Source organism: Apteryx mantelli, chromosome 21 (assembly GCF_036417845.1).
Source record: "Apteryx mantelli isolate bAptMan1 chromosome 21, bAptMan1.hap1, whole genome shotgun sequence".
In the NCBI taxonomy this organism is placed as follows: Eukaryota; Metazoa; Chordata; class Aves; order Apterygiformes; family Apterygidae; genus Apteryx; species Apteryx mantelli.
Window position 1 is genome coordinate 7,562,818 of NC_089998.1, and position 15,515 is coordinate 7,578,332.

General features: G+C 50.3%; 2 protein-coding genes across 2 annotated transcripts in view; both read right to left on the reverse strand.

Annotated features, from left to right (window-relative positions):
- Positions 1-528: 528 nt before the first annotated feature.
- On the reverse strand, positions 529-5,061 carry DPM2 (dolichyl-phosphate mannosyltransferase subunit 2, regulatory). Its single transcript, XM_013955775.2, has 4 exons — positions 4,972-5,061; positions 3,219-3,308; positions 1,892-1,994; positions 529-1,560 (listed from the first exon to the last, which is right to left on the reverse strand). The coding sequence occupies exons 1-4, from the start codon at positions 4,972-4,974 to the stop codon at positions 1,502-1,504; spliced, it is 255 nt and encodes an 84-aa protein (XP_013811229.1). The 5' UTR covers positions 4,975-5,061; the 3' UTR covers positions 529-1,501.
- A 1,844-nt stretch (positions 5,062-6,905) lies between these two features.
- EEIG1 (estrogen-induced osteoclastogenesis regulator 1) overlaps positions 6,906-15,515 on the reverse strand; it is a 39,655-nt gene continuing 31,045 nt past the window's right edge. The window contains exons 8-12 of the mRNA XM_067308916.1: positions 15,083-15,187; positions 14,619-14,808; positions 14,308-14,429; positions 13,096-13,165; positions 6,906-12,214 (exon numbers count right to left, since the gene is read on the reverse strand). Of these exons, the coding sequence (XP_067165017.1) occupies positions 12,169-12,214; positions 13,096-13,165; positions 14,308-14,429; positions 14,619-14,808; positions 15,083-15,187 (533 nt within the window). The 3' untranslated portion in view covers positions 6,906-12,168. The remainder of the gene's footprint in view (positions 12,215-13,095; positions 13,166-14,307; positions 14,430-14,618; positions 14,809-15,082; positions 15,188-15,515) is intronic.

Below are 15,515 nucleotides of genomic sequence, written 5' to 3' on the forward strand. Positions count from 1 at the left end.
TGCATCACGGCTGCTGGAGTAAAGCAGCCGTCCCCAGGGCGGCAGGGCCAGCAAGTCCGCACGAGGCCACGTACGTCACTCACGGTCCTGGCCAGGTTCTCTCTGGCTCCTTCCTGCCTGGCACCACACCGGGGTTTTACCGCTTCCTCCCATGGGGCTCCCAGTCATTGTGTTTGGATGGGAGACCCTATGACGGGCTCTCGTGACTCCACTGCTTTGCTCCCAAGGGACAGCACCAGTCTCCGCTCCTGCTGCCAGACACAGCAAAGGCAGGGGAGAGGCAGCAGGTACTTTCGATCCAGCTGCATCTTCACCTCCCCGTGGCCCCAATTCTCCCACTGCTGGGCTGCACCAGTGGGACAAGGGCCAAGGAAAACCTGTGGACATTGGCAGGACCTTTCCAAGCAAGACTAGGCACTGCCAGGGCCACGCACAGCAGCTCTGGTGATGGGGAGGAGAATCCATCCCTGCTTCCCTGCAGGCCTACTGCACCTCTGCACTCAACATAGGAAGAGGACAGAGACCAAGATCTTGCAGACCTTTATTGAGGGCGATTCCAGCTCACTGCAGTCTGAGGGACCTGCCAGGGTTGCACACCTAAGGGCAGAAGCTGCTGCCAGGAGAAGAGATCCCATAATGGGAGGACGGAGCTCTGCAGTGCCTGTCCGCTCGGCCCCAACCATGCTGGTGTGCAGAGCCTTGCCAAGGGCAGGAACCAAGCCAGTGGCTGACAGCTGTGGTTGGAACCGCATTCATTAGTGGAGGAGCCAAATGCTTCCTTTGCAGTCCAGGGCACAACCCTCCTCCCCATCCCCTCAGCTGGGATGCAGGCAGACCTGCCAGAGAACAGCAGAAATGGCACTGTGCTGCATCCTCTGCAAGGTCAGCCTCACAGAGGTCCCTCTTCCTAAACATAAGCCCACCAGGACCATGATTAGCCCTTCCAGCAGGCAAAGGAAAAATGCAAGTCTGCCTTTCGCAAGCCCAGAGTCTTCTTTCTTTCCTCTACATCTTGAATCCAATTAAAAACTCATCAAACAGTTAAAAAAAAACCATAAGGAACAAACTACTGGACACAGGAAGAGCAGAGGAGAAGAACTCCCCAGAGGCTGAGCACCTGACAGTTCAGAGCTAGGCTCACACTCCAGTGGCTACAGCCGCTGTGCCCCAACTGCTCCCCCCCCACAGCACGGGCTAAAGCCATCGCCGCTACATGTAGCCCCAGCTGAGGAGCAGATCCGTCATAGCCGGACTTATGGTCCCTTTCTGGATGGCTCCTGTAGGTCAGAGTTTTGCTTCCCTTTGGTCCGTAAGCTGTAAATTACACCAGGTCGCACCTCTCCAGGTAGGAACATTGGAGAGAGAGCAGCCAGCTCAGCAGCACTTCTACTGCAGAAGAGAGCTTTGGAAGAGGTGTCCGCTTGGTGCTGCAGGCAAAGTCTTTCCCCAGCTAAGATGTTGCGGGGTGGATGCCTTCTCCTCAACTCCCTCAGCTGGGCCTTCAGTCCAGTTTCTTTGCAGGTTTCCTGTTCTTCCACATCACAATCGCTATGAAAATGCCTACCATGAGAAAGAGGACAGGTTCAATCAGAAAATTTCCAGTTACTGGTGCTTTTGAAACACACTGTAGTGAGAAACAGAACCTCAGCAGAGTGGGAGAGAAACAACTCCACCGTCCACAAGCTCAAACAATTGGAGTCTCAGATGCGCGCGCGCACACACGCACACACCACCAGAGCCCATGCCACAGACCCAGTGCTACGCTGAGCTCTTGCTGCAAGAGCCACAGGCAGCGTCTCACAAGTGTCATGCATCAGTTAACCCCCTAGGAACCCTCTTCCCTCTTTCTAATTTAGAAACCTCTAATTAGAACTTCAGAGATAACACTCACCTATAAACAGCAGCAGCAGGAGCCCGGCCACCACAGGGATAATAACGGCATACTCCCTGGGCAAGAAGTACTGATGGATCCCATGGTCACTGTCGATGAACGGCTGCAGAAACAGAGGCGCATCAGCAGGTGGGCACAGCGCTAGGGCCACTCACCAACACCTGCAGCCTTGTGGTTTTAAAAGCAGGATGGAAACATGAGGCTAGAAAAGAGGCCTAAAAAAAGGGTGACCAGACCTGCATGTGGCTAGGGCCACCGTGCAACAGCACTGCAGCTGCAGACAACACGATAATGAAAGGGCAGTCAAGTACTTCAGCGGTTGGTAGTGCAGTGCAGAGCCTGAGAGGGGATGTCCACAGGACATGGCATAGGAGCCCCGCAGCTCAGGGTTTCAAGCTGGGCAGGGACTGACTTCCTGCTTGGTGCTGAACCCATCAAATCCCTGGACTTTCTAGGGTTTGTAAAAGGGAAGAGAGAGTACTTGATTTGTTTCATGGAGATCCGGCCAGGATTCATTAGCTGAGGAAAGTGGAATACTTTGGACGCTAGAGAGCAGTATAGTGATTACTAGGTAGCAGAGAGTATACATATAGAGCTCGTAAGATTACAAACTATATCAATATATATTAGACAACAGAGTAAGCAGACTGCAGAAGGGAATCCAAAACTCTCAGATCTCAGAGGGGAAGCTGCTAGGAATTCAGACATCAGCCCAAGGCTGAACCAGACCTCTTGCACCTGGAAAGCTCACAGGGAGACATTTCTTTCCAGGATTTCCAGGGAGATACCACTCATCACCCCAGCTGATGTGTCTAGGGAAGCAGACAAACTGTCAGGCTCGCAACCAATTTTCTAGAGCTCCACATTCCCTAAACTCTTCTCCCTAGTGGGCCCCAGATTTAGTAAGTAGAATCTCTTTTTATATTTCCCTCTGTCACCTCCCACCAAAACCAGGAATCGGAAGACAGCAAAAGTGAACACTAATGACAACGATCCTTATCTGACACCTTCAGAATGGCTTGGCTTTAGCTCTCGATGACAGTTCAGGTGAGCCTCAACTCTTACATTGGCCAAATCTGTCCGACTCAGAGCAGCAGGGCAGGTGGCAGAGTCTGAGCTTGATCTTACCCGGACAAGGGCAGGCACACCTAGAAAGGGCAAGGTGTGCACCAGTGAACTACAGGGAATTCTACACTGACATTTTTCACCAGGAAGCTGGCAAAGCTGAGTTCTTTCAGACACGAGGACACATCAGCACCTAAATAAAGTCTAGGCAGACGCAGTAGCAAAGTTCCTGAGATTGCAACGGGCAGAGCAAGACCCATACCAGTATGACGATCCAGACGGTGTAGTAAACAAAGAGAACAAGGCTGAAGGCTACCAAGCCAAATCCAACCACCTGGTCTGTTGCCGTGGCCTGCGAAGTAAGAGAGAGTCAGAGCAGGATCAGCACTTTGTGGTGTCTGAGCAGGAACAGTTAATGGGCACATGATATTTATTGTGCCCCAGCTTATGAGAATGCATGGCTGCAGTTTTGAAAGAAAAAAAGAACGCAAGGGAAGAAACCTGTGTAGCAAGAATGATTTATCACAAACGCTTCAGTGAGAACAGCCATGCCCTCCTCCTCTGGAGCAGTCAGAGATTTCACGTCCTGCTGCTACAGCAGACACACAAGTTGCACACTGCAGCAACTCTGACCAAGCGCTTTGAAGTACTAACTCCCAGCCCGCACCAACACAACCTTCTGCTGAGCTTCAGCAGGCTTCAAGCTACGTGGTCTGATCACTTCAACAGATAGATGGAAACCTTGGAAAAGCCCAGACAGACTGCAGGGGACCAGGGGCAGTTCAGACTCTATCCATAAGCCTGCAATGCAGAAAGCACCACGCTTAGGAAGGCATTGTGCTATTTGGGCTATTTCCTGAGGAACAAGCAAAGTCAAGAGCCTGAACATTTAACACCATGAAAACCCCAGTACTTGTCAGAGGCAGGTTCTCCAGGCCACATTTCAGTTTGGCCCCTTCTAAATTGCCTCCCTCCTCAATGCCAGAGCAGCCTTAACACCCAGTGCATTCTTAACGCCCAGTGTTACGAGGATGAGCCATGACCCAGCTCCACTGTGACACCAGCGGGTCAGGCATGGACACGCTGAGTCTCACTGCCTCTGAAGGAAATCCAAGGGCCATTCGTCATGGAGCCAGGTCACCCTGGGCTGCCAAGCACTACAGCTACAGGAGTGAGGGAGCTGGGAAGGAACTGGGAGGAGTGGCTGATACACCAGAGGGCTGTGCTGCCAGTCAGGGGGACCTCCGCAGGCTGGAGAAACGGGCAGAGAGCAACTTTAGGAAGTTCAACAAAGGGAAGTGCAGAGCCCAGCTCCTGGGGAGGAACAACCCCGTGCACCAGGACAGGCTGAGGCCAACAAGCCTGAGAGCAGCTTTGCAGAAAAGGACCTGGGGATTCTGGTGAACACCAAGTTGGACATGAGCCAGCAATGTACCCTTGTGGCCAAGAAGGCCAATGGTATCCTGGGCTGCATTAGAGAGAGCATTGCCAGCAGGCTGAGAAGGGTGATCCTTCCTCTCCGCTCAGCCCTGGTGAGGCCACACCTGGAGCACCGGGCCCAGGGCTGGGCTCCCCGGTACAAGACAGACTCGGGTTTACTGGAGTGAGTCCGGTGAAGGGTCACAGAGATGATTAAGGGACTGGAGTATCTCTCATATGAGGAGGGGCTGAGTGAGCAGGGACTGTTCAGCGTGGAGAAGAGAAAGCTCAGGGGGAGTCTTATCAGTATGTACAAGTATCTGACGGGAGGGTGACAAAAGGACACGGTGCCCAGTGACAGGACGAGAGGCCCCACAGAGAGGGGGCAACAACGCCCTCAACCCCTCACTGCCCCCCAGAGAGGGGAAACAGACCCCCCCCCCACAGCGGGGCAATAACCTCCCCCCCACCCCTACTGCCCCAGAGACGCCCAACGCCCCCAGAGAAGAGGCGACAACTCCCGAGATGGCGGGTTCCCCCCGGCCCCCCCCCCCCACGACGGCCCGGGGGGAGCAGACACCCCCACCCCCACTCACCATGGCGACGGGCAGCCCCGGGCTCCCTCCCCGCCAGCAGCGCTCTTCCGGGAGGCGCTAGCCAATCAGCGGGCAGGGATCCAGCCACGCCCTCCCGCCGGGCCTGACGGGAGCGAGCCCACCGTCACGCTCGGCGACAGACAGCCAATCAGCGGGGGAGGGCTCCGGCCCGCAGCATTGTGGGAAATGTAGGCGCGCCTCCCTCGGAGCATCACGGGAGGTGTAGTCCGGGGGGCTGGCCAAGGGCCTTGGCTCATTTAGGCTACTGTTCTTTAACATTTGAATTTACAGTTTAGTACAGTAACCATACTTTAATTTTAATATCAGCACAATTGTATTTATTAACACTTTTAATATAAATTTTAATTTTCTTTCTTTTTTTTTTAATTTGATAGTTAGCAATTTCCTTTGAGGAAGGCTGGGGAAGGCCGCGGCCGCGCTCATCCGCTCATCCTCCTCCCTCCACGCAGCGAGGAGGGGAAGCGCGAGCCTGCCGCTTCCCCCGCGCGGCCGCGGGCAGAGCTGGGCCTGGCCGGGATACATTGAGCAAGGGGATGTCCAGGATTGCGATCACAACCACAGAGGAAGTGAGTGGATTTATGGAAAAAAAAATTCCCCAAAAAACCCTACCCTGAACTACTACCACTTAGAGATTTTTTTTTCCTTTTTTTTAACCTTTAAGCAGTGGACTTTGCCAATGACCCCTCGGTTCATGGTTGCACAGGGCCATGAGAAGAAAGCGAACATGTAAACAGGAGGATAATGTGTTGGAAAAGCTCCGCAGCCGCCTGCGTTACATCTTGCCACAGGAACAAAGCCAAGAAAACCTCTGTCACTTCAGCTTCTGGCCCATAAAAGCGAGACCCGTTTCCTGTCGTTTGCTCTTCAGCCTGCGGCGAGCTCTTCCCCGCAGGCGTCCACCGAGCCCAGCCTGGGGCAGCAGTGAGCCCAAGGCCTGCGTGTGCTGGCAGTCGATAATCCCGTGCAAAAACCCAGCGAGCCTCTGCAGCCCTGCGGGAATAGGCGCAATGCCACACAGGCACCCAGCAAGACTGAGCCGTGCCGGCACGCGAGCGAGGGGGAGGATGGAAATGCCAGTGGCAGGAGGCTGAAGGGTCCCGTGTAGCGCGACTGCGGTGCCGTCACCTGGCTTAAGGAAAGGACAGAGGTGTTTCCCAGCGCCGCCCTCCCTTTCCTTTCCCAGCAGGTTGATCTGGTTTTGATTTCCACCAACCCCTGACGCCTGTGAGTTTTGATGGAAGTGACTCATCCCGAAGCCAACTTGCTGAAAAACAGCTCCAAAATGTGAGATCCTTTCATCCTGCATCACAGAGCGATTCCTCCACGCACGCACTGCAAGAGCAAGCGGCTGAGGGCCAACAGGGATCCTCCAGGGAAGGGCAGGTGGCAGAGGGAAAGGGGGAGACCCCAAACAGGATCGAAAGGTGCAGATGTTCAGAGCACACAGCTGAGGCTTTGACAGGGCTGGTGAAACTGCCCCAGCCTCTGCCTGGGGGTCGCTCCCCAGCCACAGCTCCCCTCCGGCCTTTGCAGCCAGCAGCAGGTCCTGGACTGCGGTAGGATGAGGCCCTTCAAGCACAGCCTCTGCTCGGACATGGCGTTCAGGCACACGAGATGTTGCTGGCAACTTGCCTTTGTGCCAGTTCACCTCCCCCCTGGATTTCAGGCCGTGCCCCCTCCCCAACCCCTTCTCATGCCGATAGGGACGGCTGGCAGGGGTCTCCGGACCCATCGCAACACGGCTGCCGAGGAAATCCTGGAGGGTGGAAGCCAAATCCTGTTCCTGGGCCCTGCATGCCAAGAGCCAGTGCCTGACTCCTTTGCTTCCTTAGCAGATATTTTTGAAACCAAAGGACACATGTACACACACACAAAGAAAGCCCTCCAAAAACCAAAAAACCCACCAAGAAGAATCAGTGTGAAGTACCAAAAACCTTTATTTTCCCCCAAACCATAACAACATTTGACATTATAATGATTTCCTCATATATGTTATTTCTCTACGTTAGGAACCAGATACAGAAAATACAAACACAATCTGTTGAATCAAAGACGGCACAGCATTCCATTAGAAAAAGAAACAAAACTAGAGGAGCAAGATAAAAATGGTGAAAAATAGTCATTCCCTCCAGCCCAAACTTTCCAAGAATCATCATCAAAATAGAGCAGTGGAAGTAGCTTCTCTTTCTAAACGCACTTCTGCTTTTAAGAAAAAAGTTAGATTTTTCTTTAGATTTCAAAGTAAAAAAATGTTAAACTATCTTTCAAGCAATTTTGGAAGTTTGCATAGACCCATTCCCTTTCCAAAAATATCAGTGATCTCTCTATAGAATCTGATATAAATCAAGTGCGCACCTCATCTGAAGATCACCAAGCTCAATAACTTTCAAGAAAATAAAACGATCTCCCCTTCCCCTCCCTCCCCCCACAAAAATACGGGCTCTACCATTATTTCTTATGTTTGAGGCAAGTTCAGAGGCTCAGCCACACCTCCAGCTCCAAAGCTTCATCCAAATTCCTTTTGTTTCCCAGGTTTCCATGTTGGCTCCCTCCCGACGCGTAGGGGTGACCGCGACATGGAAGAGGTCGGGTTAGGATGGTGAAGGTGGGCTGATGGACAACGCAGCTCTTGGGAGGGAAGGGGGGGAATTTTGCACAATGAATCCCCAGCGAGGAAGTGGCTTTTCGGTACAAACACTTGCTACCAGGCAGTGTTTGCAGGAACTTGTCCCCAGGCACCAGCCCTGTCTACAGGGCTTCAGTCACCAGAGCAACAACTCGTTCAGCTAGAGACGAGGTGGGGTGGCAGCGGGTTGGGGAAGGAGGGGCAGAGGATGGATTCGCGGCTCCCGCGGTAAAGGCGGCGAGGAGGGGAGCGAGGGGAGGGCAGGACGGGGGCCCCTCTCCAGGAGGGGCGTTCGGCCGAGGTGCTCTAGCGTACCTGGAGTGAGGTTTCCCAGAGGTTCACAACAACGCGTGCAGAGTCCAGCTGCACAACCACCAGTTTAAAAAGAAACAGCAACAACAAAATAAATAAAAGTCAACCCCTCCTATTAAGATTTGAATGAAATCTGTTTCTGCGGGTCTCAGCCCAGTTCAGAACCCTCTAAAAACTGAAACAAACATTTAAAAGGACTTAACTTTCCGTAAGGGTCGGAGCGATGTGGCAATGAGGGGGAAGAGATTACAAATTCGGCTGTTCCTTACACCTAGGGTCAGGACAGCATGACGGCCCCCTTTTAAAGTGCCAACCATACAAAAAAAGATGTAGGAGCAACATCCTTCTCCCCCTTTTCTCCATCACCATTTCCAACTGAAGCCCGTCTCCTTCACTGATCCTTGACTATCTTTTTTTGACATTCACTCATTTTATATTGTTTCTTAAAAAAGTTAGTAAAAAAATTACACTGATTTTCCCAACTCTTTGCAAGGGGCTTCCACCAACTAGAGGTCCAGAAACTGGGAGAGCAGAGCCCACACGTTTCACCTGGCCCCAAGGCTGGAGCAGAGAGCCAGCTCTGCCCTCCTCGGGTCAGCCGGGAGTGAGCAGCCCTGCTCGCCAGTGGCAGAGACCCAGGGGATGCAGAGTCTTGCCAATAAGGTCCTTTTACCTGTCTAATTCACCTCTGAATCCCCTGAGAAGGGAAACAACGTGGGGAGCAAAGTCCCCCCTCAGCCCCTCAGGAATAAAATATCAATGAAACAATAATGCAGTCAAAAAACACCAGCCTGCTGGGTTTATAAAAAAATTCAATAAACTTCAAGACAAAAAAAAAAAAAACCCAAAGGAAACTAGCCAGCGGTTTGGGTCTGGAAACTGATTCGCTTCTTAAATGTTCAAAGTCCAACAAGGAACAGATGGCAGCGATGCCACAAGGAAAAAGTGCTCGCGAGCGCAGCTTCCCGAGAGACGGCAGCGAGTCGGCTGGCCGAGCGGCCCCAGTTCCACGCCAGCCTCCTCCAGCACCGCTAGGTACACCCGCCACCGGCCGGGAGCTGCCGGGCATCGCTCACGATGGGACGCGTGGCTGGAGCTCAGCGTGAAATCTAGAAATAGAAGTAGACTGCTCCTTCCTCTCTCCACAGGTCCGTCTGTTCGGGGTACTCCAGCCCTGGCTGTGCTGTGCTAGGCTGAATGACTAGGGCTGCTTTCTTCTTCAAAATGAGGGGTAGGAGAGCTAAAAAGCTACTTACAGACCAGGATCTGTGGAGCCAATAATGACGTGGAGACAAGAAAGAGATACCCTATGAGACACAGTTATCAGAAACACAAGCAGTGATGTGCCAAGCTGCTGGAAGAGAAGCCAGAGACGTGTCCAAGTTGGCCACAGCTACGTGACAGAGCAAGTTATGCCTCCACCAGCCTGGGGAAGATGAAGACCAACTTTCCGAACAGCTCAACTGCTTCCCCTCTTGCCTCACTGGAAAGAGATTCCTTCTTCTGTCCCACAGGGGATTTCATGACGTGCTTAGCAGCAAGCGTCTCAAAGCAGCAGACTCTTGCCAGTTGGAGCCCAGAAAAAGAGCCCTTGGTTCCCAACTGCTCTGACAGTGACTATCATTGTTTTTCATGGGAAGAGAAGCAAAGCAGCAGAACTGAGCTGGGCTTGGCCTCTTTCCTGGGTTATTTTTGCCCCTTTCAAGGCCTGTTTTTTGCTGTTGCCACACTGACAGCATGCTGGACCTGATTTCCAGAAGGGCTTTGCTGGCCCCCGGGGAGCAGCAGGTGCTCTGTGCTTGTGAGCAGCCTGCCCCTCGGCTCCCGCTATGGCTATCTCCAGACAGAGCAACGCACGTTACTGTCTGAGCGTGCTACTGCCCTCACACCAACCTGAACAGAGGGGTCAGGTCAGTCCTAGCTTTCTGGCAGAGGCCCAGGGAGAGAGAAAAGCAGCCAGTTCTCCCTCTCCTGCAAACACGCAGCATCCCAAGAACAGCGCCCGTCTCACCCAGACCAAGCAGGGAACTCACCAGCCTGCTAGCAAGTGGCAAACCTACCCAGACTGAAGGAAGAAATCACTGTTAAATACATCAGCAAGTGTGAAAGAGCTTTTGTTTTACACAGACTCAAAAGATCCGATAATGCTTCCCTACATTAAACCAAACCAAAGTGTTGTCATACCCCTTCTTGCCCTGATCCAAATTTAATTGCCTTTGGGGGGAAAGGGAGAAGGGGTGAAAAAATTCACATCCTATATGTGGTCTGTCCAACTACAAAAAGAAACCTACTGACTTGAGTAGAGAAACCACGAAAACAGAGTAAGCAGCTGTATAGCTTTGCTACACTGCCTAGCACCCTCTCCATGCAGCCATCTCCATGCTAGCAGGGCAAGAAAGCAAGGCGCTTTCATTTCTGGTTTCTTATAATCTGCCAAATTCCCTTTTCCAGTAGCTCATCTGCATGCATTCTGGTCACAGAGACCACAATTAATCCTTTTCTTTTTTCTTTCTTTTTTTTTTTTTTTAAAAAAGCCTTTACAGTAACTAGAATTTGAACAACAATGTGATCTGTTACAAGTCTTTCCTCACCAAATGGGACGAGTGTGTGCATGTGTGAGTGTGCACGCACATGTGTCAGAGGAGGGCACATTCCTGGCCATGCCTCGGAGCGTGCCACCACTCAAAGTGCACGGCTGCTGAGTGCTACCACAGTACAACAGCAAAGAGGAAAGGGTACTACACAGAAATAGCTTATAGGCTGAAAGTCTCTGTACAGGAAGAGCTGCAAGCACAGCCTGCTGACAGCCCATGGCTGGAGTCTGCATAGATCCTCATTTGCAATTCAGCTGCCAGGAGAATCTATAAGTGGGAGCTGAAAGACTGGAGTCTCCGCTACGCACTGCAAGGAAAAGAGGCAGCTAAAGTGTCAGACAACTGCAGAAATCAAACGAAAGAGCAATTGAAAGATCAACCAGAAAACAGTTTGAAGCCTTATCAGAAAAGTTCACTTGCCACAGAGCAGGTAAGAACAGCTGCTGTGGTTAACATGGCAGAAAACCTCCATTCTACCTTTGAAGGCAAAGATGGAGGCTTCATCTTGCCCTAGTCAGAGCTTTTCCCCAGCCCTGAAAGAAATCAGCTCAGGCATAGATCCCTGCTGACAGGGTCGGAAAGGTCAACCAACACCAAATTCCATTTCTGGCCCAGGCCAAGAGAGACAACTGTTAATCATCACCACAACGAGAGACCACTACAGTCAACTGCATCCTGCTCCGGCCCAGGAGAGGGTTATCAGATAACAAGATTCTCTTCATGGTCCAAGAAAGGCAGTTCCCTTCCTGAGCCAAAAAGGAGGCTTTGTATTCCAAGCCTCAACAGTGACTATTTGCTGAGTCAGTCCAGGGAACATGGATTATGCTCCTGGAACAGCAAGTACAAGCCTCTTCCAGGTAAAATCTGGAACCTCTAAAGTGCTCCTGCTAATGCTAATAGATGAACCCTGCCCTTCCATGCCCAGCAGTGGAAGGGGGTAATACAGTTAGTGGTATAACAAGCACTAGCATTTAACCATTTATCAACTCCCATATGGATTGCGGTAGTTTTCGGAAATGCACTTTTGGGAGATATTTCCTATGAGAAGAGGATGTTTGGGGATTTGAGGGGTAGGAAGGTGAAGTGCACACCATAGCATACTTTGCTCAGTAAAACTGCTGCCTGGGAAGGTGATGTTCCCTTGCAGAATCAGTGGAATAAAGCATCCTGCAAGCAGCTATCTCACCATGTCACCAAAAAGCAGCTCTCAGTTTGGTTAGAACTCCCCCAGTTCTAACCCTCCTCCCCCAGTGGTTTCAAGAGTTCACAGTGGTATAACCCAATGGTTTGGGGAGACAGAAGCTGAGAAGTCTCCTGTTGTGAATGAATGTGTGGAGTGAGGGACTGCAAAAGAGCAAAATCCTCTATGAGTAAGGATAACCCCAAAAGACACCTTGAATCTCATCAGGAACATGGGGAGGGCAGGCACTGGAAGAACTGGGAAGTGGAGGAAGGTAATGCCAACACAGGGAAAGTGCATGATTTGGAGTGGTCTCGGAGTAGTTCTGCAGTGCAAACGTATGGGGAGGGGTGTGGAGAAATCCCTTCTGGAATGCTGCATGAAGAGAGGTAAAGATTGGCATCCATGTGGCAGCGGACTGGGTAGGGGGTCCGTTTCCAGCAGCTCTACCCTGTTCTTCACATTTAGTGGGTTTCAATCACCACTGGCTCGTAAACTCCAGATGAGACCCTGAGGAGGTAGAGGGGAAGAAGATGAACAAGCTAGGTTGTTTTCCTCAGTCGCTTATAGCAAACAAGTTCTGTTTCAGAGCTCTCCACTTAGGAACATCTTCCTCTAACTCCACACAAAATCCTGAAAATAACCAGTCAGTCTGGCAAGAAGTCAACCCACATAACACAAAACAGACAGCTACGTGGCAAGCTAACACTAGAGCATTTGAAAGAGTCGGGTAACACATGAATCCTTCCAAAGGAGAGAGGAAAGGGGCTGAGGGGAAAAGAGCCAGAAAAGGCTCAGCTCCCAGCTTTGCCACTGAAGTTGGCACATCTTTGCATTTACCATGTCGCTTTCTTACCTCAAAAGGTGCTATAAAGCTTAACAAATGCAACTAGCCAAGACACTGCACTAAAAGCTATTGTGGCAATACAAAGTTTTATTTGTCTGATCAAGTTTTGTCAGAAGTCTTTCATAAGAGAACCATCCCTTGATGGACAGGGAGGGGGGAGTGAGAAGGGACAATAAACCAGACTGTTGCATTTGTGCTGCAGTCCAGCAGGAGGCAAAGCCTTCAATCCCTGCTTTCAGTCGGGCACAGGAGCAAACAGGGACAAACCTCTACCATTTTGTCCTTTTACTCCTTCTTCTTACTTTTGTTCTTGGATCTAACAGCTAAGATTGAATTATTCCTCTGAGCTTCTGCTGAGAACTGCATGCATACTCCAGTGCAGCTGTAGTCTGTCACCAGAGGGATCCAGGGATGTTAATGTAGGAGTAAAGCCACATGACATTTAGAAATCTCTCTTGTAGCAAAGGTGAAAGTTTCCTGGGTACAAAGAGCTAACTAATATTCTCTGCAGCCCCGTTGTCTGCCAATCTTTCAGGAAACCTACCTGTTTCCCAACTGAATACCACTCAGTGTAGTTGTTCCATCTCTGCTCACAAACAACCTCAGGTTACTGTCTGCAGATAGAAAAGCAAGAAATATCCAAATTTGGAACTACTGACGATCACCAGGCATGCCCCCCACCAGCTGCATTACACAATGTTCAGTAAAGGAATAAGTCCACTTCTGCAAATTGCATGGGCACACTTAGTGGTGTTCCCACAGTAACAGTGCCCCTGGGAACTCCTCTTCTTGCTTTAAAAAGGATCCTCATGTATAAATCAACCACAACATTACGCTTTGGAAGAGTAAACTCAGAGAAATGAATTCAATCATATTCCTACAGCTGCATCTTTTAAGACAATTACATTGATTTAAGTTCTTGGTCAGTTTAAACACATCTAGACATACGATGTGGGGCCCCATACTGTATCTGTAGGGTCATCACTGGAGAAGAAATCCAGCCTGTTCTGCTGATAAAAAGTGGCTATATTCAGTCTAGTTTTAACCCACACTGAGTGGGGTGTAAATCCCTGTATTAAAAAGAGGGTTGTCATATGCAGTGATTTAAGGTGACTAATGGTAAACTATAGAAGCACTAACAGCAGGGGTTTAAAAATCTATCTAAAACCACAACTAGATAAAAGGAATGATTAGATGGGTTTCTAGCCTAAACCAGAGGATTAAAACAAAGGCAGTCATATTATTACTTTTAATTCTCTTAATAGATGCTGTGACTGCAAGGGAGAAAATCCCTTCTCATGCTCTTTCAGAGAAGCCTGATCACAAGCATGTTGCAATCCATCTTTCTTCCCTTCTTTTTGCCAAGACATGTGCTGTTTCCCCTCCAGTTGTGCTCTCCTACTTTAAATACTTTTGGGCTGACTCTGGACAAAGGCCACCACAGCAGTGCAGAGAATCGATGCAACTCATTTCCACTGCCCTGAAGAATCAGTATCCCCTTCCCCACCATCCTGTGTATTTAGGCCAGTGTTCCACCTCAGCTGCAGTTTGTAGAACAGCAGCAAGTGCTGTTTACAAATGGATGTGCAGCTCTCAGATCCACAGTTTATCGACCGTAGAAACATTTAGCAAGCACTGAAAGCAAGTTACTGTCAAAAGGGGAGGGAGCATCTGGCAAATCAGATCCTGGATGTAAAAGCTTAGCAGCTTTGCTACAGGAACAGGCAGACCTCCCCTTTGAGACTCATCTCCTCACCTTCAGTATTGCTGACATCTGTGAAGTCCTGACTCTGCATTATTTTCTCCACTATATCATCAGCATCGATCCTGGTGTCATCCACTCTGGTTGGGTGACTCTCCACTGAATCCTTTTTCCTCCTGGGGAGAGAAAATAAAGGGAAAAGCTGAGCAAATTTTCAAGACAGACTTTAGGATACTCTCCTGCTTCCCTTAGCAATAGTGTCTTTTCCAATGGCTTCCTCAAATTTACTGCTGCTTGAAGACAAAGGAGTCTTTGTACTTTCAATTGTGCCTTCCCAGAGAAGGGGCTTTGCTCCAGTTACATACCGGGAGGGTCTATCCAGCAGAAGGGCTGGTCTCGGGGGCCGAGGTGGCTTCTCTAGTTTGTGATCCCGCTCTCCCTCAGGACACTCCACTGTCATACTGAGCCCTCCAGATGCACTGCTGCTGGTGGAGGTATTCCGGCGATGGGTCAAGTCGGACATACTGGAAGAACGGGAGTGCTCCGTGCTGTAACCTGCAGATACAGAGTGATCACAAAACAGATCTACACCCCCTGCCAGCAGCACAGTTAACAGGCAGGCAGCTTCAGACCAGCATTTCTGCTCCCATAGACTTAGGTTTATGCATAGATCTAGGAACTCATATGTAGTCACAAAACCAGAAACTCAGAAGTCAGATTACAAAGCTGAGTGAGAGACATGGCTGCATATCACTCTCAGAAGAGCTTGTTGCAGGAGAGTAAAAAGAATGAGGCTGCTGATGGTAGAGCCTCATGAATCAATGATTACCAGAGATTTTGGACTGCTGGCTGGCATAGCTAGAGTTTCGCGAGTGCCCTGAGTGGAAGACTTCCTCTGGACTGGACAGATTCTGATCTGGTTCTTCCGGGACACCTGCCAAGAAACAACAGGGCACTTTAGTTATACTGTAACCAAGTCAGCACATTGCCCCCTGCCTCAGACTGGAGGCTTATCTTGGGACACCAGATTAAGGAAATGGCAAGCCTGTTGGCAGAGCCTTGCTGTACAGGCTAGCATAGAGCTTAGAAACAGCTGTGGTGAGTATGGAAGATAGCAACAAGCTTCTCTATCAAGCTTAGCACTAACTCTAGCATCCAGTGCCTGAATTTACAAGCCCTAGGAAGAATCTAGAAAGATAGGTAATGTCTGAAGCTCTGAAGCTATCTGTAGTTAAAAGCATTAAGCTAAGAATAAAAAAGCA

What these genes read in the sequence shown, in the direction of transcription:
- DPM2 (XM_013955775.2), bottom strand. An exon ending in CCGTCTGGATCGTCATACTG is followed by an intron (nt 1,995 to 3,218) that starts GTATGGGTCTTG and finishes CTGTTTCTGCAG; the next exon opens with CCGTTCATCGACAGTGACCA. An exon ending in CCTGCTGCTGCTGTTTATAG is followed by an intron (nt 1,561 to 1,891) that starts GTGAGTGTTATC and finishes TTCTCATGGTAG; the next exon opens with GCATTTTCATAGCGATTGTG.